The 23,030-nt window shown below is 37.5% G+C and overlaps 1 protein-coding gene across 2 annotated transcripts in view; it reads left to right on the forward strand.

The window, feature by feature from the left end:
* Positions 1-23,030, forward strand: part of MAN1A2 (mannosidase alpha class 1A member 2) — a 170,558-nt gene that overhangs the window by 130,407 nt on the left and 17,121 nt on the right. For both annotated transcript variants that reach the window (XM_075559997.1, XM_075560000.1), the window contains 4 exons: positions 7,265-7,380; positions 9,647-9,866; positions 15,654-15,826; positions 18,877-18,992. In XM_075559997.1, coding sequence (XP_075416112.1) covers positions 7,265-7,380; positions 9,647-9,866; positions 15,654-15,826; positions 18,877-18,992 — 625 coding nt within the window. The remainder of the gene's footprint in view (positions 1-7,264; positions 7,381-9,646; positions 9,867-15,653; positions 15,827-18,876; positions 18,993-23,030) is intronic.

Consider the following 23,030-nt stretch of genomic DNA (forward strand, 5'->3'; position numbering starts at 1 on the left):
AATTCTAATTTCTTGTCTTCCAGCTCTATCCCTGGTGTTTACCACCAGGCATGAAATTACATAGTACTGTTTAAACAGAGAGTGATCCTAATAAGGAAGAAGACTTCTTTTCATGTCAGGGCTCTAGAATAATGCCCCTCATTCATTAAAAAATTGGGGCAGGTTCACAGTCTTATAAGCAGCATTCTATTTCTCACCTGAAAGCAAAACCTATCACTTAGCCATCCTTCCCAACTTATCCAGTCAGTATCTCTATGAAGATAAATCAAAAGTATTACTACTAGAGTCCCAGTTCATACCGATTTATTCTAAAAAAAGGTGTTTAAACAGGTCTCTACGTCTGGTGGATGGCTGCAGACAAGTTCTCTCAGTGTTACACTTGTCTTGGTTTCACCAGGATGCCTTGAAAACAGAGAGAAAGAGCGAGAGAGTGAAAGATCCAATCAAACCTGTGACTTCCAAGGAGATCTGCGAGGTCAGTTCATTTCAGGGCAGAGCAGTCAACTTAAACACTTATGTCTACCGTTCCATGGGCTCCTAAAGGAGTATTCTCGATAGATTTCTCAAAGGACATGTAACTACGAGAGCATCTCATTATAAAGATATTTTAAGAAAAGAGAAAACTTGGTGAGAAAAAAGCCAGGAAAGTTGTGGTGAGCAATTTTTTTTTTTAATCACAGCAATGCGCCTGCCCATTCTTCAAGGGTAACAAGGGTTGTCCTTTGAGAAAATGCTTGGAACACCTTGCCCCACCTACCCTACAGCTCTGATCTTACCCCTTCAGACTTCTTTCTGTTCCTGAACGCAAAGAAAATTTTGAAGGAACATGATTTGAGTTCCTTGAAGATCTCCAAACTGTAATTTTGGATTTTTTTAAATCAAAGAGCACAGAATTTTTCAGGGAAGGGTTAAAGTCATGGAAACACTGCCATCAGAAGTGTATACACCTAGACGGAGGATCGACAGAAATAATAGCTTCATATTTTGATACTTTTGTTTAATAGAGAGATTTCGATGGTTTTGCAACAGTACCTTTGACCTACCCTTATATTTGTAAAGTAATGCAATGATGACACAGAATTTCAAAACTGTGGCTTCTCCATTAACTTCTCCTTAGCTACTAAAAAATTGCCCTTAAAATCATAGCAAACATATTGTATAACCTCATCTTTACTACATATTATCAGTCTCCTGAAAAAAATTTGCCGGTATAGTAGACAAAGATAAAATTTCATTGTTTTAATGTGCTTTCTCTGAGAATCTTTATAGTTCTGATAATTGTCAATTTATTGGGGGGAGCAGATTTCACCTTTTATTTGTGTGTATCTTATGCTAGTGTCTTATGTCAAGTTTCATGTTGGGCTATTTGTCCTTTGTCAGAGTTACTTGTATAGAGTATTTTGTCATTTAGATTTTTTTATGGTAGCTCATATCATATGAAACTATAAAACTTTCCATATTGTGCTTTTATTTTGTGTATTTCTTAAGACACTTATTTAGGAATATCAGGCATTTTATTATATTTCCTTCTGATATATTTAGAATTTGTTCTATTGTTAAATTACTTTATAAATATTAATATGCATGTATCTCCAAATGGATAGCCAGTTCCATAAAACACTGAATTCTTCATCAATATGAAAGAGCATTTTGGAAGTACTGTGAGAATGACTGAAGAGGTAGAAGAAATGTGATCTTTTAATACAGAGAGAATGTACACTTTGAAACAAAGATGATAAGACAGGGTTTGTAGAAAGGCAAGAATAAAAAGATGGATCATCTTAGGACTTAATAGCACTAAGGTGGACAGGATTGAAAATATAGGTGGAATAAAATCAACCAAACTAAACCCATTGCCAGAGCAAGGACAGAGTAGAACTGCTCCTATGGGTTTCTAAAACTTTAAATCTTAATGGGAACAGATAACCTCATCTTTCTCCCACAGAGCAGCTGGTGGGCTTGAACCACTGACCTTATGGTTAGTAGCTAGTTTATATCAAAGATTCACAGTATGTATTCAAGATATTAAGTTAAAAATGTTCTGATAATTACTGTGTTAGTCTGGGTAATTTGGAGAAACAAATCCACAGAAACTCATGTATAAGAGAGCATTTTATGTAAAGTTTAGGTGCTCATAAAGAAAATATCCTAACCCAGTGCTGCCCAAGCCTACAAGTCCAACGTTAACCCATATATCTGACACCAATCCACAAAGTCCTCCTCCATCTCACAAAACACACACTATGACACCGGCTGCAGGAGGAAAGCCTAATCAATGAACGTGTAAGCATCTCAGCCCCTGGCAGGGGTCTCCACATGGCTGTCCCAGCACCCAGGGTTATATTGGGGTGGGTCCATGAAGCTTCTCCCTGGGGATATCTTACAGGAAGTGAGCCTTGCCAGCTGAAGCAGGGATCTGGCTAAGGCAGCTGCACCCTGGTCCTACCATCACAAATCAAGAGACCCGAGAACTCTAAAGACTAGGCTCACCAAGCCATTTATCTCCTCACCCTTCAGTTAACCCCACATGTGTTTATTGGCCAAGTTGACACGATAAACTTTAACTCAATTACTTTAATAGCTTCGTCTCGCCTTAATCCATTATGCCACCAGGTCTCATTTTAGGTGGGATGGAGTACGAATATATCTAAGGCAAATAATTAGATATTAGTAGCTATATAAATGCCAGTAGGTAACATCATGATAAATGGAGTAAAATTGAAGTTGTCAAGAATTTAATCTTGTTTCAATTCACAGTCAATGTTCATGGAAGCAACACAGCCAAGAAGTCAAATGATGTGTTGCATTGGGCAAATTTGCAGCACAAGACCTTTTAAAAGTATTTTGAGGATTAAGGTACACCTGACCCAAGATAGCACATTTTCAATCACTTTATGCATGTAAAAGTGGTGAATGAATGACGAAGACCACAGAAGATAACACCTATTATACAGCCATAGTGGTCAAAACAGCATGGTACTGGTATAATGGCAGATACTCAGACCAATGGAAAAGAACTGAAACTGAGAGGTAAAATCATCAGCATACACACAACTGGTCTTTGATAAGACTCCAAAAAATATGAAATGGGAAGCAGATGCCCTCTTCAACAAGTGGTGCTGGAAAAAATTTTTCTACCTGCAGAAAAATATAGCAAGACCCTTACCTCACTCTATGCACAAGAATAAACTCAAGGTGGATCACAGACCTTGAGCTAAAACCCCAAATTCTTTAGGGTCATCAATGAGGGAATTGGGACAAAGTTGAGAACTTTGGTGCAGAGAATACACAGGCTATCGGAAATAGGGAAGGACATAAGCACAGAGGAGGCACAAATTGACAAGAGGGATGTACGGAAGATAAAACGCCTGTGCACATTGAAATAATTCACCAACAGAGTAATAAGAGAGCCCACAGACTGAGAAAATATCTTTAGCAATGACACATCAGACAAAGGCCTTATTTTTTAACTAAAATCTACCATACTCTGCTAGCCTACAATAAGAAAAAAACGAATAGCTCATTGAAGAGGTGGGCAAAGGACCTGAATAGAAGTTTCACAGGGTTTGAAAATGGCCAATGAACATATGAGAAAATGTTCCTGATCCTAAGCCATTAGGGAAATGTAAATTAAAAGAACTATGAGATACCACTTAATATCCTCAAAGATAACCCAATTCAAAAAATCAGAAAGGAACAAGTGTTGGAGGGGCTAAGGGGAGACAGGGACTCTCATCCACTGCTGGTGGACCTGTGGGTATCTGCAGCCGTTTTAGGAATCAATTTAGCAATACCTAAAATCGAGCTAACATATAACCCAGCAATCTCTCCACTGGGCATATACCCAGGAGAGACAACAGACCTCTGCCAGACATCTGTGCTGCAATGTTCATTGCAATGCAGTTCACAATCGCAAGCAGTTGGAAACAACTCAAATTTCCATCAACTGACGAGTGAATTAAAAAACTGTGGTACATACATATAATGGAGTACTACGCATCCCTAAAATGCAGTGATGAATGCATGAAGCACATCGCAGCGTGGGAAGAACTGGAGGAAATTATGCTAGGCAAAGTAAACCAAGCACAAAAGGACAAGTACAACATTAGTCCATTGAGATAAGCTTAAAAGAGCAAAGGGGCATACAAGGGGAAAGCTACTACATGCATACATTTCCGGGGTAAGGTCCAGGCACTCTGGCAGGAGTCAGACCCAACCCAGGGATACATATGGGAACCAAATAAAAAGAGGGGGGGGGGGAAGGACATGGGTAGTCAGGGAACAGAGCACTAACCCACCCAAGATAGGTAGGTAGGTAGGTAGGTAGGTAGGTAGGTAGGTAGGTAGGTAGGTAGGTAGGTAACCCACCCAAGATAGGTAGGTAGGTAGGGGTGTGTGTGTGTGTGTGTGTGTGTGTGTGTGTGTGTGTATGTGTGTGTAATTGCATCTCCACAGGAAAGGGAGAGAGAGACCAGACCTCAACCCTGTGCACCAACACTTGAATGAAACATACAGCATGAAGCAGCAAATCAATAGAGTTCTGTGGGCCAGTCCCAGTCCCAGCTATGTAGAACCTTTCCCAAAAGAATGAACTATAGAGGACAGCACTGAAACTACAGCTCTGGAAGAGAGGCACGTCTACTCAGAACAAGGGGAGCAAACTTAGAGGGAAAGAGAGAGGAAGAGAGAGTGGAACACAACCTGGCCCACCAAATCCCAAGGACAATATTCCTGCTTAGAGCAGCCAATGCACAGAGAGGACCATAGGGCCGGCCCCACCATGAGACATGGCATTCCCTCACTGACCCATAGCACTGAGCGGGACAACACTGGAGACACAATGCGAGAATTGTGCCCGATCTGATCCCACCACACCGGGGCGAAATACGAATGGCATGCAACTGAGCACAAGGGGAGCAAAACAATGAAGTCCCCAAGAAATCCCAAAAATAGACTTTGGGGGCACGGCATGACACCTCATCAGACTAGACCAGAAAACACTCATACATAAAGTCAACAGATAGAACTGGAACTGTTTATAGGCTTTTCTTTTTGTTGTTGCTTGTTTTGTTTTTTCATGTCTATTTAGATAAGACAGGATATACAATCCTGAGGAGTAAACAACAGGACCCGATGGTTTCAGGGGGACATGGGAGAAGAGGAGGTGGGGGAAAGAGAAAGGGGAACCAACAAACCCAGGTACAAGGGAATAACAAGTCATCTAAAATTGATGGTGGTGGTGGGGCTTAATCAAGTGCATTATAGCCAGTAGGAATTACTGGAAGCCAAATGAAGGTCGAACATGATAGTGGGACAGAAGGAAAGTAAAACAGAGGAAAGAACTAGGAGACAAAAGAACATTTATAGAGGTATAAATACATGCACATATAAAATATATTTATAACGATAAGTACATAGTTCTATATACAGATATGTTAAATAATAAAGTAGCAGATGATCATTGGCCCTCTACTCAAGCACTCCCTCAATGCAAGAACAGTTTAATAATCTGGCATTCTGTGATGTTCACCTTCCCAACAAAATGGGTGCATAAGCAAATGTGGTGAAGAAAGCTGATGGTGCCTGGCTATCAAAAGATACAGCAAGGCTTGTCGTTAAATAAGCAGCCATCTAACTGGGAAGCAACCAAGCCCACATGGAAGATACACACCGGCCTGTGTGATCATGAAGTGTTGATGGTATTAGGTATCAGGCTCTGGAAAACCCAAAACAAACAATCCTATAGATGTGAACGAGGGTTGTGGGGGCAGAGTAGAGAAGACCCAAATCCCATCTATAGATTATTGGATATCCTCTCACAGAAGAGTCACAGGAAGGGATGAGCCAGCCAGGGTACAGTATAGCACCAACGAAACATGCAACATTCTCTAGTTCTTTAATGCTTCCCCCACCCCCATTATGACCCCAGTTCTACCTTACCAATCCAGCTAGACCAGAGCATGTACCCTGGTACAGATAAAAGCTCTTGACACAGGGAATCCAGGACAGATAAACCACTCAGGAACAATAATGGAAGTAGCTCCATGAGGGTAGGGGGAAGGGGGAGAGAAAGTGGGAACTGATCATAATGATCGACATATTACACCCCGCCAAGGGGATGAACAACAGAAACGTGGGTGAAGGGAAACAGCAGTTGATGTAAGATAAGAAAATAATAATTTATAAACTATCAAGGTTCATGAGGGAGGGAGGGTTGGGGAGGGAGAGGAATGAGCTGATACCAAGGGCTCAAGTAGAAAGAAAATGTTTTGAAAACGATGTTGGCAATTTAAGTACCAGAAAGAAAATGTTTTGAAAACGATGTTGGCAATTTAAGTACCAATGTGCTTGACACAGTGGATGCATGGATGGATTGTGATAGGAGCTGTAAGAGTCCCCAATAAAATGATTTTTTTTTTTAAAAGCAAGACCACGGAAGAATTGATGCATTTTAATTATGATGTTAGCAAAGAATATTGGAAGTACCATGGGTGGCCTAAAGGACAAACAAATCTTTTCTTGGAAGAAGTACAGAGGACTCCTTGGAAGCAAGGATGCTGAGACTTTGCCTTACATACTTTGGCTTTGTTGTTAGGAGCAGTACGTTATGTTTGGTAGGGAAAAAGAAGAAGGCCCTCAACACGATGGATTGAGACTGTGACTACAATGGGCTCAAGCATAAGAACAGTTGTGAGGATGGCACTGCACTGGGCAGAGTTTGTTGTGCATGAGGTCACTATGAGTCAGAACCAACTCGATAGCACCTAACGTCAACGTATAAATACTCACGAAGGATAGCAAGTCAGCAACCTGTTATGTAAAGTGATTTTCCAAAGGAATTTGGGGGCTTTTTTTTTTCCCTTTTGGAAATGATTTTAATTTTCTATAACAGATGTCACCACTAGCCATCTTATAGAGAAAAATGTCTAAGAATAAACTTTAGTTTAGCATCAGATTTAAGTATATTTACATATTTAATCATAGCTTTTATATTTAGAGTCATTAACATATGAAAGATAATTATTTTCAATTCTGGAACGTTTAGATTTGTGACTATATGAACTTATGTGATTTAAGAAAATGACTACTGAAACAAATTGGTTACATATATAAATGAGATTTTCATAATGTACTCTTACTGGATCGAATTTGAAGTATGTTGGAAATAAGACTATAGGTTTAAAATTATTGATGTGTAATATAATTGAAAAGTGTGACTGTAAATCTCTTCTTCCTCCGCTTCAATTCTTCTCTTTTGTTATAGATCATACATCAGTTGGCGGCCTAGGAGACAGTTTTTATGAATACTTACTGAAAGCCTGGTTGATGTCAGATAAAACAGACCATGAGGCAAGAAAAATGTATGATGATGCTATTGAGGTAATTATCAGAACATTTTGTTACTGAATGGATTGAATGTACTGTGAATATTTGATAAAAACTAAACAAATGTAACAGTTTTAATCTATGTATGAAAGAAATACATATAATGCATATAATATGCATATACATATAATGCATATAATCAATTTTTATATGCACTCATTGTAGCTGGTGTAAAAGAAGCATTTATTATATTGTAACCTTTAAAAGAAATTATTAAAGAAAATATTTAATATAGAATTATTTAAGAACATATTTAATATAAAATATTATTTATGAAAATTATTTAAATGGTTTTTAGTTATTACAAAAAGTAGAAAAACTTCTGACCCAAAATATATTTTGATAATCTTTTCTTTTCAGTGATTAATTGCACACCTACATGTTTAAAACTCTCTGGGTAAATAAAAAAATAATATAGTGTTTTCCATGTACCATGTATTCTTTTAACTCCTTTTACATATATTATTTTAGCCAATGCTCCCATTTTACATACAAGTGCTTTAAACCACAAAGAGATTAACTAACTTCCTGTGGATCACATAACTAGCCAGTGATTGAGCCTGGAACAGTCTGGTATTACGGTTTATGCTTTTAACCCACTATATACTATATTGTCTTTTATGTGTGTAACTTCTTTCCACTGTACTGTGAAATATTAAAATTGAGTAAGACTCATTCTTATTTAGACAGCATATTTGAAGCAAAAATTTAAAAGCATAGTGATAGTTTAGTAAGTTACTTTCTTTCTGATCATTGTAATGAATTAAAGTGCTTAAATTAAAATCATTAATGATTTAAAGTACTCCTTTAAAGAAGTATTATTGGGGAGAATGGGGAGAAACGGGGAACCGACTACAATGATTGACATGTAACACCACGCCCCTACTGCCCCAGGGAGACGAACAACAGAAACATGGGTGAAGGGAGACAGCAGATTGTGTAAGATATGAAAATAATAATAATTTATAATTTGTTAGGGGTTCATGAGGGTGGGAGGATGAGAGAGGGAAAAAAGAGCTCAAGCAGAAAGAAAATGTTTTGAAAATGATGATGGCAAATATGTACAAATGTATATGATACAACTGATGTCTGGATTGTTATAAGACCTGTTAGAGCCCCCAATAAAATCATTTATTAGTTAAAAAGATTTAAAACAAAGAAATATATTTGGTCAAGTATCCAATTTTAGATTAAAAGTTTTGTTTTTATTAATTAAATCAAGGATATTACTATTTTTACACTTGCCTTTTAAGGACCTAATCCTTTATAATTTTTATAAAAATACATAGTTGCTAAACTTATTCTAAGTATGCATTGCTTGCTTTACCCATTGTAGACAATAACTGGTTGCTAAAAGATTAATATATTGAACTGCTTGATATATAGTCAACAATTAAAATTTTATTTCTATACTATAAAATTTTAAACTAGAAGTGGTCTAAGGAAAATCAATAAGCAGTAAGAATTTAATATTCTTAGAATCACACTTCTATAAAGATCCTGTAGAATCTTTCTGATGGCAGAAACCCACTTGTTTATCTCAACATTTAATATGATACTTGAGGCATAATACTTGATGCTTTATTCAAGCTCATCTTAACATGGAACAATTCCCTCAACATTCCCGCCTCTTTAGAGAAATTCGACATTCCAGGAGGATAGGCTGCGGTTTCCATGTGTCCTCTCTTCCTTGGCTCAGAATCTTACACAGTTGCCTCAGTCAGAGAAGTAAGGATGGCCTCTCAACTTGTTTTATAATAACGTTGATAATATATACAGTGGCTTATCTCATTGCCATTGTAAATTATTTTTTCAGATGGCATAGTCACATAGACTTTTATCTAAATATTAAAATAATATTTTTCTAATTACTCTATTCTTCCTATTCAGATTTTATTGTATAAAATCAAACAGCTAAATGGAAGAGTTTTTCAGGTTATAACTTAGCGGTATGATCTCAGTTGACTGATAAAAGATTACATTAATTCAAGGAGATAAAACTTGTAATGATGTATTACAGAGAAAGGGAGTCTTAGGTGGTTTTGTGGTTTATTTGTTTTTAGAATATTCATTCTCCATTATATTGCAATTAGGGCACAGTCTCCAGAACTTATTGGTTAGCAACTACAAGGATGCTAAACTCGTTCTCCCTAGTTTAGGAAAGCTGATTCTTTGCAGGATATCTTCTTATCAAAGTTTTCCTATATCCAGAAGGGTACAACTATTTGCTTCTAAATTTTTGAAAATCTACACACTATAGGCTATAGAAAAACATCTTATTAAGAAGTCCCGGGGAGGTCTCATTTTTATCGGAGAATGGAAGAATGGGCACTTGGAGAAGAAGATGGGGCATTTGGCCTGCTTTGCCGGAGGAATGTTCGCACTAGGAGCAGATGGTTCCAGAATGGATAAAGCTGGTCATTATCTAGAACTTGGAGCGGAAATTGCACGTACTTGTCATGAGTCATATGACAGAACTGGTAAGAATATTAACAAGAACAACTACTTAGTCTAAAGTAACCCGAAAGATAAAATTTTTCCCAGGAATTGGAAAAATAATAAAAAAGCATTTTTCAATTTAAAATAAATTTAACACAGTAATTCATTTTTAAAATTAGTTAAGAACTTGAATTCCAGTTCTGGAAATGTGTTCTTATGTCAGGTATTATTTTGTTTGTTCTTAATTCTGAATTTTATTTTTTGTTAATAAGGAATTTGAAGTAGCTGTAAAGACAAAGAAAATATTTGAAAATGTATTGGATGACATTGTTGACAAGGGGACTCTAAAAAGTTTGTGGAAAAGGTCCTATTATCTTTTAATTGTATTATTCTACAAACTTTTTGAAGCCTCTTGTATTTTAAGACACTAAGGATACAGGTTAGCCATTTGTTTCAGTTTCCACAGAAGCAGAGTTACTTAAAGGAACACAGTATTGACTGATTTAGGTCACATTGCTATACCTATTCTCTTGTGAAAATAAAAATTTCCAAAAGCTAACTGGACAGCTAGTCCCTGTGGTCACAGGCATCTGACTTAGGGACTACTGCTGTTTATCCTTAAGCAGCGCTTCAAACCTATTGGAACCAGTGCCGTTATGACTGACTGAAAGAAACAGGAGCAGAACAAATTTTGACTGAACTCTGAAGCAACCCGAATGGGAAAAATTACAGCTTGAAATCATGGAATATAGGAAATTTGGAGCTCTAGTGAGCCCTTTCAGGGGTCTGATGTATGAGATTTGATTATTGGCCAAACTCAAGAGAGCCCACACATTCCAAGTGACATGATCAGTAGCCATCTTTGAGTGGGGTCCATCTGTCTTTGAGTTGGGCACTTTTTGTTTCAGCTCAAAATTCATTTTACATTTATGTCAACTCGCTCTTGTGAATTGATTGACCCAACCCCTGTTTGCAGCAAATTCTGCATCACAACGCCTTCCCTTACTGCTTGTGAAACTTTAAATCACTGAAAAGGCTAAGTAAGAACCAAAGTAACCTGTTCCAAACCCCCATAGTGCCCTTTACTCCCCATGAGGTCTAGAACTGAACCCACTCGTGTGTTTCCGTGTCAGCCTCTGTGGTTGTTGCTAGGTGCTGGAGAGTGGGCTCTGGCTCACGGGAGCCTGTGAAACGGAAGGAAATAATCGCTGTGTGCTGCATCATCCTTATATTGGTTTGAGCCAATTGGATTGTTGCAGCCAGACAACAGACAGGCCTATCAGGGGAAACTTAACGCCGGGGAAGGACGTAGACCTAGAATAAGTAGCCATTTGAGATTTTTGAAAGGCATCCTTTCCCCAAGGACAAAGTGTGGAAGGGCTAGTGAAGGAGGAATATTGAAATAGGAAACACAAAGAGGAAGCAGGATAAATTATGTTTCATGGAGGGTATTGCTATGAATGAGATGAACCAAAATGTGTATACATTGTTGAATGCCAAACTGATGATCTTGTTCACCTTAAAAAGTTTTTTAAATGTTAAGACAGGAATAGACCTCATTTGTAACTTGAAGACTGCCCATACTTTCTGGAGTATTTAATTGATATCTTAACTAGTATTTTACCAGTTAACCAGTTCAATAAATTTTGAGGTTACTTTTTTGTGCTTTTAAATTTTAAAATCCTCTAATATTGCTTTGGATGATTCACTAGTTTTTCTGGGCTTTGGTGCCCTTACTAGAACAAATTATTTTCAAAACAATGGCAAAAAATTGTTTTGTGTGTGCTCCCCCTAAAGGTTCTACTCTTTTATTTGTAAAGCACATAGTCATAAACAGATATATAGTATGTATTAGGTATTAAAATACAGTGGAAGTGGGTAACTAGGTAAAATATGCAGAACAGTTCTGTAGGGAGACAGTTAATGATAAAACGGTTAAAGAACACTGGGCAAGACTTATGAAGGATAATTTCACTGAGTTTTGAATTCTAGTTTGGTGGGGTTTTTGATGTCATTTCAATAGTATAAATCCAATGTAAATCTTATCCACATTCCTCTATATGTGAATTGGTACCCCTCTACCTCACGCACCTGCATCCCCGAACTCTGACTTCTTTCAAGTTCTATCTGTCTGGCTGTATGCAGTTTGAATATTATACATTACCTAGATATCAATTTTTTTGTTCTTTCATCTTTAAACCCACTGATTTTTATTGTATCCTGTTTTATATAATTTTATTTTAATTTTCTTCTTTTATCAGTTGGGATTTTATACATATATCATTCCATATTTCAATCACAAGCAGAATGTACAATTGCTACCACAATCAGTTCTCAAACATTCTTTTTCTACATGAACCCTTTGGCATCGTTTCCCTTTACCCCACCATGATTTTGCATACCCAGTTTTACAGTTCAATATCTGTGTTAGATTCCAGTCTGATTCTGATTTTGACTTTGTGTTGTCACACTGGTTTTTTTTTTAATTTTTAGCATAACTTTAAATTTTTGTTTGATAGCCAAACATAAAGAGTTTCATAAAAGAAACTGAAGTAGATAGTTTTAATGTTAGATCCTATATTCAACTGGTCAAGGGTTACTGCTATATTTACTGTAACTGTGGTGTCAGAACTGAGCCCCAGTGGCATTGTGGGTTACACATTTGACTGCTCACTACAAGCTCAGCAGTTCAAAACTGCTCTGTGGGAGAAAAATGGAGCTTTCTGCTTCTGTAGGGTCTCAGAAACCCACAGGAGCAGTTCTCCCCATCCTATAGTGTTGCGATGAGTCACAACTGACTTGATGGCAGTGACTTGAGTGAGTGGAAGCTGAATCATCCCTCTGGTGCCCTTGGTTTTTTACTTACCTATTGTGTGTTTCCCTAGTGGCCCTCACTTAAATGAACCCAGAACCATGCACTTTTTTTAGTTGTGATCCCATTTTTATACAGGAGCCTTGTTGATGTGGTGGTGAACTGTAAAGTTAGCGGTTGTCTCAGTGGATTGCATGTTGGGAAGCTAACAACAAGGTCAGCAGTTTGAATCCACTGGCCACTCTGGGGGAATGTTCTCTCTCTCTCTGTCTCTCTCTCTCTCTCTCGTGCTCTCTTTCTCTCTCTCTCTCTCTCTCTCTCTCACACACACACACACACACACACTAAATTTGTTACCCTCACAGTTTGTTTGCAATAAAATTCTAGAAATTTAGATATCCAGGCCTGAGATTTCAACCGGGATAATAAAAGGCAACATTGTTAGGTATTTTAACCACCTAATAAGGGAAAAAATACATTTATTGTTAATAGTATTATATCTGAATTCGTATTTTAATCTGTTCTGAATCTCAGATTAGTAGTCTTTTGTGTAAGTAACAGGAAGGTAATGTCTTATACCTTAATAACTGCATTTGCAACTTATCAACTCTCCACAGGAAATACATCTTTCTGGTCTGTTTAATTTGTAAAGATACAAGTTATCAGTAAGCAAAATATTTTTTTAATTTAAAATATTTGTTCCATACAACCAATTTCTACTACAATAAAGGTATTCCTGTCATTCTAATTCCACAAGTAAGTATGTACCGAATATACTCGTGGGGTTCGGCTTATACACGGGTCAGTGGTACCCTAGCGAGGTGTAAGATCTTGCAGATGATTGCCATTTCTCCGCTGTTCATTCAAAGCCCCACTGACACCGCAGGGCTTTCATTGAATTTTTGTTTACTCACATCTAACCAATCAGAGCTGTCCTATGACGTGGATGGTTCCAATTCGCAGAAGCGTCCGTAGTAATTCACTATGGCAGCAGTTGAACTGGTAAGGATGTGTCTGTGGCTGTGCTCCGTCTCTCCCCTCTGGTCTCTGTGTTAATTCACATTCTGCATTTCCCACCCTAGGCTTAGACTCGAGTCAGTCAGTTTTTCTGGTTCCCCAGGTAATAATTAGGTACCTCGGCTTATACTCGGGTCGGCTTATATTCGAGTATATATGGTAATTGAAAATTTGTCTTCATATTACTATTGAAAATTCTCTGATAACCTCAGCAATAATGGGTTTTGATAGAGGAAAACATACGAAATCCAGCAAAATGGCCTATTTTTTAGTATATGTTTTTTGGAATATTCTCACTATTTATGATATTCAGCATTTATCATCATTCTAAAAGCATTCATTAAATGCCAAATCATATTTGCCCTATGGCAGACTTTCTTCAGTAAACTGAATTTCAGATCCCTCTGAGGATGTGGTCCAAGCTTTATGTGCACACACCGTGTTATATTCCGTTTCAGAGGCTTCTTGAACACAATGCTGTCTTCTTTCAAGGTCTGCAGTAGAGGTCATGCTGTTCAGGTTTAAGCAAGCTAGAGAATTCAGAATTGGATAGCGAAATTTCTAGAATTCTATTGTACACAAGTTTGGGGGAAGCTAATTTTTATTTATTTAAACATGCAGCATTGGAGAGGGAAGGAATAAAAATACTGCCCCTCCCCCGAGTGACTGGTAGCTTCAAACTGCTTAGAGCTCCTGTTTGAATTGCCTAAGACTTAGCATTAAACGACTGCAGTTATAAACTACTGGATCCTATGGCACACATTTAATAGAACGACCTACAGTCGTGTGTGTGTGTGTGTGTGTGTGTGTGTGTTGTTTGTTTCTTTGTTCTCATTTAGTATGGTTTGGTTTGATTTTGGACACTTGATCCTCACATCCTTTGTGATTGTTTAGGAGGCCTGCTGGCCTAGTGGTTACACAGTGGCTGCTAACTGCAAGGTCAGCGATTTCAGCCAGCAGCTGCTCTGTGCTTTCTCTCTTGTAAAGCGTTACAGTGTCAGAAACTATCAAAGGCCTATGCTACAGTGTTGCCATGAGTCGGTGTGGACTTGAAGTCAGTGAATTTGGTGTTTGTTTTGAGATTGTTTAGTTTTTGGTCACTCTTGCAATGCTGAAGTCTGGCCATACCAACATATGCCTGTGGCTCTTCTGACACCTTTTCCGAAAGAAATATAAAATCATCTCTCAAAGGAGGTTTGAAACTATTTTAACCTTTGCCACCATGCAACGTAGGAGAAAGAAAAGTGCAAGACCATGCTCAGTGAGAATGGCAGTTGTGTGTAACTTCAACATAGCAATGGAGGAAGGCCTTGCAGGTGCAACGGAAGCCCTTAAAAAGCCTTTCATATGCTACATTCCAGCCTGTAGGCAAATCATAAACAGGAAATAGCATGCCAGGTACATGTGTAATGGCCACGTTTTCTCAAACCTTTAAATGGACACATTACTAATGACATTCTTAGTTTTTTTTTAATCTCTAGCTGTGTAGACGGGCTATAGGAGAGTAGATTTAAATTTTAAAGTGTATTCTTATGTACTATAATTTGTTTTCACTAAAAGGTATATCATCTATAACTGAATTCAATTCAAAATCTCAACTCTGAAATGTTTGTATCAAAAGAACTTTGCATTTATCTTGACTTTAAAAATATTTTATGCAATACAATATGTGTCATTTTATAATTTAAAATAGTATATGTAATATGTGTATGTTTGCCTTTGCATTTATTTCTATAAGCTTAGTGGACTTTTGTCAATATAATTAGGTTTAACAGTATGCCTAACTTACATTATAAGAAATATTACATGTCAGGATAATGGGAAACAAAAATGAGCCTATTATAAGAAAACTAAACATGGGTCTTTTAAAGTAGCACATTTGCAAAAGAGAAACAATAAAAAACAATTACAATAATAACTTAATTTCATACTATATTTTGGGAGGGCAAAACTGTTAACAACAAAAGTGATTTTATTTATTTCTTTTGTCACATTACAGCATTAAAGCTAGGGCCTGAGTCGTTCAAGTTTGATGGTGCAGTAGAGGCTGTGGCAGTCAGGCAAGCTGAAAAGTACTACATCCTCCGTCCAGAAGTAATTGAAACCTATTGGTACCTATGGCGATTCACTCATGATCCAAGATACAGACAATGGGGCTGGGAGGCAGCACTGGTAAGAAAGCCATTACTTCATTTTACCTGCAAAAATGTTCAAATCTGGCCCACCTGTTTGTTAAATTGCCACGTGTTCCCATCTCTGTTACCTTGCCGGTAACTAGGACTTTTACCTGATGAAGAAACTTCGTCAACTTAGTCACATGAGCAGAAGTAAACCTTAGAATGCTGGTTTATCCTCTATTAGAAGTATTTCCCTATTAATTTTACCATGTTACTGAATAATTATAATGAGTGATTTGAAAGGTAATTTTTCAGTATTGTAAATAAGCTGTTTAATTTTCCATCCTGTCTTTTTAATACTTAGTACCGGGGCCTCAGGGGCACTACAGAAGTGCTCAGGTTCACAAGCTTGGATAGGAGATTGCTGCTTATTTATTTCATCTTGTGTTCTGAGTATTTCCTTAATATTAAAATCTCTAAACCAAACTCTGCCATCGAGTCTATCTGACTCATAGCAATCACAAACAGAATCATTGAATTGTTAAAATCGTTCCATATTAAAGGAAGTTTATAAATATGAAAGGAAGAAATTTTACTGGTTTATAAGTAAAGCAAGTGCTTCATTCTTAAAATACTAGCCTTCTTGGGATCTTTATGACTATCAATTCATCGGGGGGGACCACCATTAATTCTTTTACAAAGTATACTTTACTCCCAAGACTAAAATGTTTTAATCTTGCATATTTCTGAATTATGGTAAATATTATTAATTTTGATGAATATTTTATTTCAATTATTTAGCTTAAGCTTGCGGTCTAGATAAAGTCCAAGGATATCTCAGATAATGTTAGTATATTGCTCAGACATGAATGAAGTAGTAGGGCATTATGTACATCAATTTATATAAAGAAATAGATAAAGGTTTCAGATTATCAAACAGAAGGAAGAAAAGTTTAGTGGCCTTATATGCCAGAAAGGTGTACTCAGTGTTTTAGGAATAAAACACACAACTTCTCTCCATAACTCATGTCAATCACTGTGTACATTTATTCATGTGGGGATTGGGAAAAGGAAGTTCTCATCCATTTAAAAAGCCCTCCAGATCATAACCTTTTTCCTCATCTGCTAGAGCTCCCTAACTTTGAGACTCAATTAGCACTACCAAGGAGGAAGGGACGATGGAAGACTTTTCAGTAAGGAAGTAACAAAACAAAAGACGGATTTGATTATAGTCTGAAAACTGGTTGTTTATAGAAACCATGGCAGTAACCTAGGAATAATGTGATAAAGACTTGAATTAAGGCAGAGAGACACTGATGTATCACTTGGCATTCAGACTCAGGTAGTTCTCCTGGAGTTTAGCAGTAAACGGAGTATCAGTAGGCACCAGGTGGTTAACAGAACAATAATAGCTACAGCATTTATAGATGTTGCTGTTCCCTGGCCCCTTGGTCTACAATCGGAAAAAGAAATACTAGTGAAACTTGGTGCAAGGGGTCCTGGCACAGTTGAGAAGGAAGCTAGTCGAGCTCTTGTCATAGAGGCTCAGGAACAGGACACGGACACACGCACACCTGTCAGCAGCAGTGCCTCTAACACTTATGTAAGTCAGGTAATAGTTTATGGAAGAGAGATGGAAGAGAGTAGATAGATTGATAGATGGATGGATGGATAGATAGATAGATAGATAGATAGATGGATACATGCATACATGCTTACATACATGCATGCATATGATGATCCTATAATGAATCTATGTTCTTTAATGCTCTCTGATAGTTAATGATTCTTATTTAGACAAATAAGAACAGTGCGGCCGCTAGGTTGATGCATCCTTGCCTTTTAACGTTACGTAAATATGCCATCACTTTGAAACAATTGAACCAACACTACTCTGAGCAGCCTTCATCACAATGACTTTTACTCGCTATGCACGCAGCTTTCTAATCACAGAAAAGGCTTTTAACCAAAACCCAAACCTTCTGCCATGAAGTAGATCCCAAATGATAAGGACTGTACAGGATGAAGCAGAACTGCCCCATAGAGTTTCTAAGACTATAAATCTTTACTGAAGCCCATTGGCGCATTTTTCTGACATGGACCACATTGTAGCTTGTATACAGTCAGTGTGACCTTTTATTGTTATCACTATGGAGAGCTACTCAGCAATACCTTTTAACATGTTTGAATTATGGTTTGTCCTTGGAATTAATGAAATTGCATTTTTATTCCAAATTCAAACTGCCTTCCATCCTGATTTGTGGGAACGTAAAGCTTTCCTGTGTCAGAAAGGTCTCTGAGTTCAGTGGATATAGCTGTGTTAGACCATGTTGACTAGAGAAACACATCCAGCGACACTCGTGTGTAAGGGAGAACTTTATATCAAAGAACAACTGAATATTGAGAAAATATCCCAGCCCAGTCCAGATCAAGTCCATAAGTCTGATATTAGCCCATATGTCTATTACTAGTTCATAAATGCCTCCCAGACTCAAACAGCACATGCAAGGATGCCAAATGCAAGAAGATCACAGGCCACTGAGTGGAAAGTTTTGTGGCTCCTGTGGTGGTGGAAGCATCTCCATGTGGCTCCTCCAGCTCCTAAATGTGTTTCCTCAGTAGGAAGGTGAAGCAGCGAGAGAAAAAGAGAGTGACCGCCTCTTCTAATGGCAGATTCAAGAGAAAAAGTTCCCAGAATCCTCATGAGAAGGTCACGCCACAAGGAGGGAACATCAGGCTGTGACTATTCTTTTATCAAGTTGACATGAATTTGTGTAACTACCACAATAGGCTAAATTGCACGTTTAAGTTAGGAAAATGCAAAATGTGCTTGCAAGAGTATAGAGTTTTAGAAAAGGAGAAATTCCAAAGCACGCAGGATACCACAGTTAACTTTTCTAGTACGAGACTATTTCTACTTGATAATAAATCTTCTTAAAATGTCAAATTCTCATACATATGTCTGTGAAGTTTAGCCTGGTTTCTTTACTTGCAAACACCTCTTGACTTGCATACATGCATCCAAACTGTGCATTCACGAAATACAATATTCTTCAAATGCTGAAATGATGTGGAATAGATGTTTTTGTCTCCTGTCTTTCACAGGCGATTGAAAAGTATTGCCGAGTGAGTGGTGGATTTTCTGGGGTCAAGGATGTTTATTCCTCTACGCCCACACATGATGATGTACAGCAGAGCTTCTTTCTTGCTGAAACATTAAAGTAAGTATATGTCTGATTACATTTTTATTCATATAGGCTGGTGTACTGTACATTCACGATACATTAAATTATTGTTACTATGTTACACTAAACTTTATTTCAAATAATGTGTTTGGGCCTTAAAAGTTTAGCTATACCTCAAGAAGAAGGACTTAAAATATGAGGTAGTTATTTTTTCAGTTTATTACCTTTAAATTATTTGCCCTTAGCTCTTCAATGTACATCAAAATCACTAGGAAGGCTTCATAAAGAGAAGATTACTAACCCTTATCCCCAAGTTTTCTGACTCAGTAGGCCTGAGATGAAGTCTTAAGAATTGACATTTCTGACAGGCTCTTAGATGATGATGATGATGTTGGTCCCAAGACCAACTCTTGAGAAATCTCTTCAAAATAATTGTGGAATTTTAGTGGTACTAGATGGTGTATGACCATAATCACCAACTTCACAGTGACGTTTCTTATAAAGATATACACAAAAGTAACATTGGAAAAGGGGGTGAAAAGACAACTTTATTATTTGGGCTTACACTTAAAATCCCAGGCTGAACGCCGGTAAGTTATCATGGAAGAAGACAGAGTCCTTACATATAGCTACTTCCCTACATATCTTTAAAGTGCATAGCTCTTCCTAAACCAAAACTTACTGCCATCGAGTCAATGCTGACTCATGGCGACCCTGTAGAAAAATGTAGAACTGCACCTTTGAGTTTCCGAGACTGTAACTCTTTACAGTCTTCCTGTCAAGGAGCAGCTGGTGGTTTTGAGCTGCTGATCTTGAAATTATCAACCCATTATATTACACTATACCACCTGCACTCCATAATAGAATCTCTTCATATCTTTTGTAAATTCTATATTTCTATTTCCTATATGTACTTATATATCTTATATTTAAGATTTGTTCAACATGTATTTATTGAAAACCTACTAAATTCTAAACATTGATAAGTAGACAGAAAGAATGAAAACCCCTGCCTTCTTAGAGTGTTAGTATCCTAAATATCCACCTTATTCTGATACATTTTAAAATTATCTCTGATACTGTTTCCCAGCTTTTGAGCTCGTGCATTATAGAGCTCTTTTTTTTTCTCAGCTCCCAACATTTTACTAAGCCTTCCTTTACATGATGGATCTTCTCTGCCCTTTTCAAATCTGTATTTGACCCAAATCCAGACAGATCCGTGACATTGAAACAATAAGTACTGTTAGCTAAAATGCACGCAATTTTCAAATTTTCCCATTGGTTACAAAATTATACATTACAGCTGTCTTTTACCCCAATCTAGGATCCAATAAAGGATCATTTGTTGTATTTGATCATCCTGTCTCTTTTAATCTAGAACAAAGCTCCCTTGCGTTTTGTGAATCTTTTATGGCATTAATATTTTTAAAGAGTTAAAGCCAGTTGTTTAGAAGAGTATTGTTCAATTGAATTTTTCTTATGGTTTCCTCATGAGGAGATGTGGGTAAATGATTTGGGGCATGTGTATTACACAGATAATAGGTAGGTCCTTCTCATTGCATCTGCCTGGGCTTAACTAAAGGAAACAGAGCTCCCAAGTATATAACTGAACTTCTGACCCTGATTGCAAGTTCGGGTGTTTCCTGACTGTCCTCAGGTTCAATAATTCTCTAGGACACACTAAAGCTATTATAATCCTAATGATGGTTTATTACAAGGAAAACATACAGCTAAAATCCATTACAGGGAAAATGCTAGGGCACAGGCTGGGAGGGTTCCAAACGTAGAGTTTCCACTCAGCTCAGGATGTGTTAGCCACTGTGCAGAATTTTTACTGGGCCTTCATTAAGTAGACATGATCGCCTGATCAACTGTTCACCGGATTGAACTCAATGCCCAGTTTAACTGCTACCGTGTGACTCAAAAGACCTACCCTACATAGTAGAGTTGATCTTTCTGGCTTGGTTAGTCTCCACCCAAACAGTCCTATCCCATGATCCAGTGTGTTCAACCCCTGCCTTAAACAAAGACATGCTTGTCAGATATGACATAGATCACTTCTTAAAAGCCAAGGACAAAGCCACATTCTTCACTACACATCACATGATGTAAAGAATCACATTTAGGCCATTATTGGTGATTTTTAAATTTGAATTTAAAGTTAAAGTTTATCATAAGGTCATATAAAGATACCCTTTTGCCTTTGTAATTATTAAGTGCTATGTGGAGTGTTGTCTTTGAAACCATGTGTATATCTTTGTCCTACAGTCTTTTACCCTGTGTTAGCAGTATTCATTGTTGATTCTTGTCTGAATCAACTATACCCATCAGCTCCTACCCACTGCCAAGGAGTTGACTTCAACTCATAGCAACCCTTCAGGAGAGAGTAGAAATTCCCCTTTGGGTTTCTGAGGTCATAGATCTTTACTGGAACAAAAAAAAAACTTTGTCTTTTTCTGTAGAGCAGCTGCTGGTGGGTTTGAACCACTGGCCTGTGCTTGAACCAAGAGTCCTATGCTTGCCCTGCAGTGTTACCAATAATAGTAGTGGTGTTACATTGTAACAGGATGAAGTAGTATTCAGGATAGTGGTTATAAGGTAGATGTTACAGACAGATTTACATTGCCCCAAATGTTGTTGTTTTTGTTAGGTGCCATTGAGTCCGTTCGGAGCCATAGGGACTTTATGCACAACACTGCCCAGGCCTGCCCCAGCCTCACAATTTGCCTGAGCCATTGTTGCAGCTATTATATCAGTCCATCTCCCTGGGGGTTTTCTTTTCCTTCGCTCTGCTGCTCTACCTTACCTACTAGATCCTTCTCCAGGGACCCATCTCTCCTGGCAACGTGTCCAGAATATGGAAGACACAGTCTTGCCGTCTTTGCCTCGATGGAACACTTTGGTTATATTTCTTCCAAGAGGGATCAGCTTGTTCTTTTAACAGTTTTTGATACTTTCAAAAGTTTTGTAAAAAGTATCTGGAATCAGAATTGCTCTAGACTCTTGAAGAGCACTGGTGACAGCTAGAAGCATTGGAGCAATTTCACCAAACTTATGAGAGAAGATGAATTCCTTGAATTCTAAATTTTACCTACATTAGGTTTCAAAATCTGTTCCCATGTGCTCTTTTTAATTACGCTTTTGGGCAATGTGCTGTAACAAGAAAAAACAGTTATAAACCAGAAACAAAGACACGGGATCCAAAGAGCGAATGAAAAGAGATAACTACTCCGGATTGAATTAGGTAAACAGTTATGAGAGAAACTGCTTGAAGACTGCATTTATGCAATTTGTGGAGATTTTAAATTTCTTATTAATGTTGAGTATATGTCTGTCCAGTTTTCAGCTGGAGGGAGGAATTGTGCAAGGAAGGAAAAGCTGTGACTAGTTTTAAGTTAATGTGAAACTGCTGAAGACTTTTGTTTAGAGTCTAGATTGCTTTATAAGAAAAGGTGAAGCAACAGGACCCTGCCGTATTATCCCTTTACAAGAGAGAGAAAGAGAGTGTTGCAGTCTTTGTTACTGATTTTGCTTCCTTCAAAAAATGATCTATTTGTTGGTTTTAATAACAGTTGATCAAAAGTCCCTTAATTTAAAAGAATTCAAGGAACATAGCTGCTAGAATACCGCACTTCAGAGGAGTGCCAGTTTCCCTGAAGCACTCTGTAATTGTTAAATGAAGTATCTGTATGATTCTACTACTTTGTACCATTTACTCTCATAAATCAGTGTCTTTTAACAAAAACCTGAATGAGAAGTGTATCATTTTAGAACTCCACCTCCGAGTCCACATTGATTCATCTGGACATAATTAGGCTTTCCTTGAATTTCAGATTAATAATTTTGTATCTTTGCTTGAAAGTCTGATAAATTGAGAAAAGTTTGCATACTGAGGCTGCATTTTAATTAGTATTCCTGTGTTCATATAAAAGTATATCGCATTAAAATGCCTAAGAGAAATAACAGGTGAGTTGGGAACATAGTCTTTTAAATAAGTTTTGTTATTAAAGGAAAGATATTACCATAAAGAAGACCAAGTTTAACATAGTATACCTATACTCTCAGTGGCATCAA

This window comes from Tenrec ecaudatus, chromosome 1, assembly GCF_050624435.1.
Source record: "Tenrec ecaudatus isolate mTenEca1 chromosome 1, mTenEca1.hap1, whole genome shotgun sequence".
In the NCBI taxonomy this organism is placed as follows: Eukaryota; Metazoa; Chordata; class Mammalia; order Afrosoricida; family Tenrecidae; genus Tenrec; species Tenrec ecaudatus.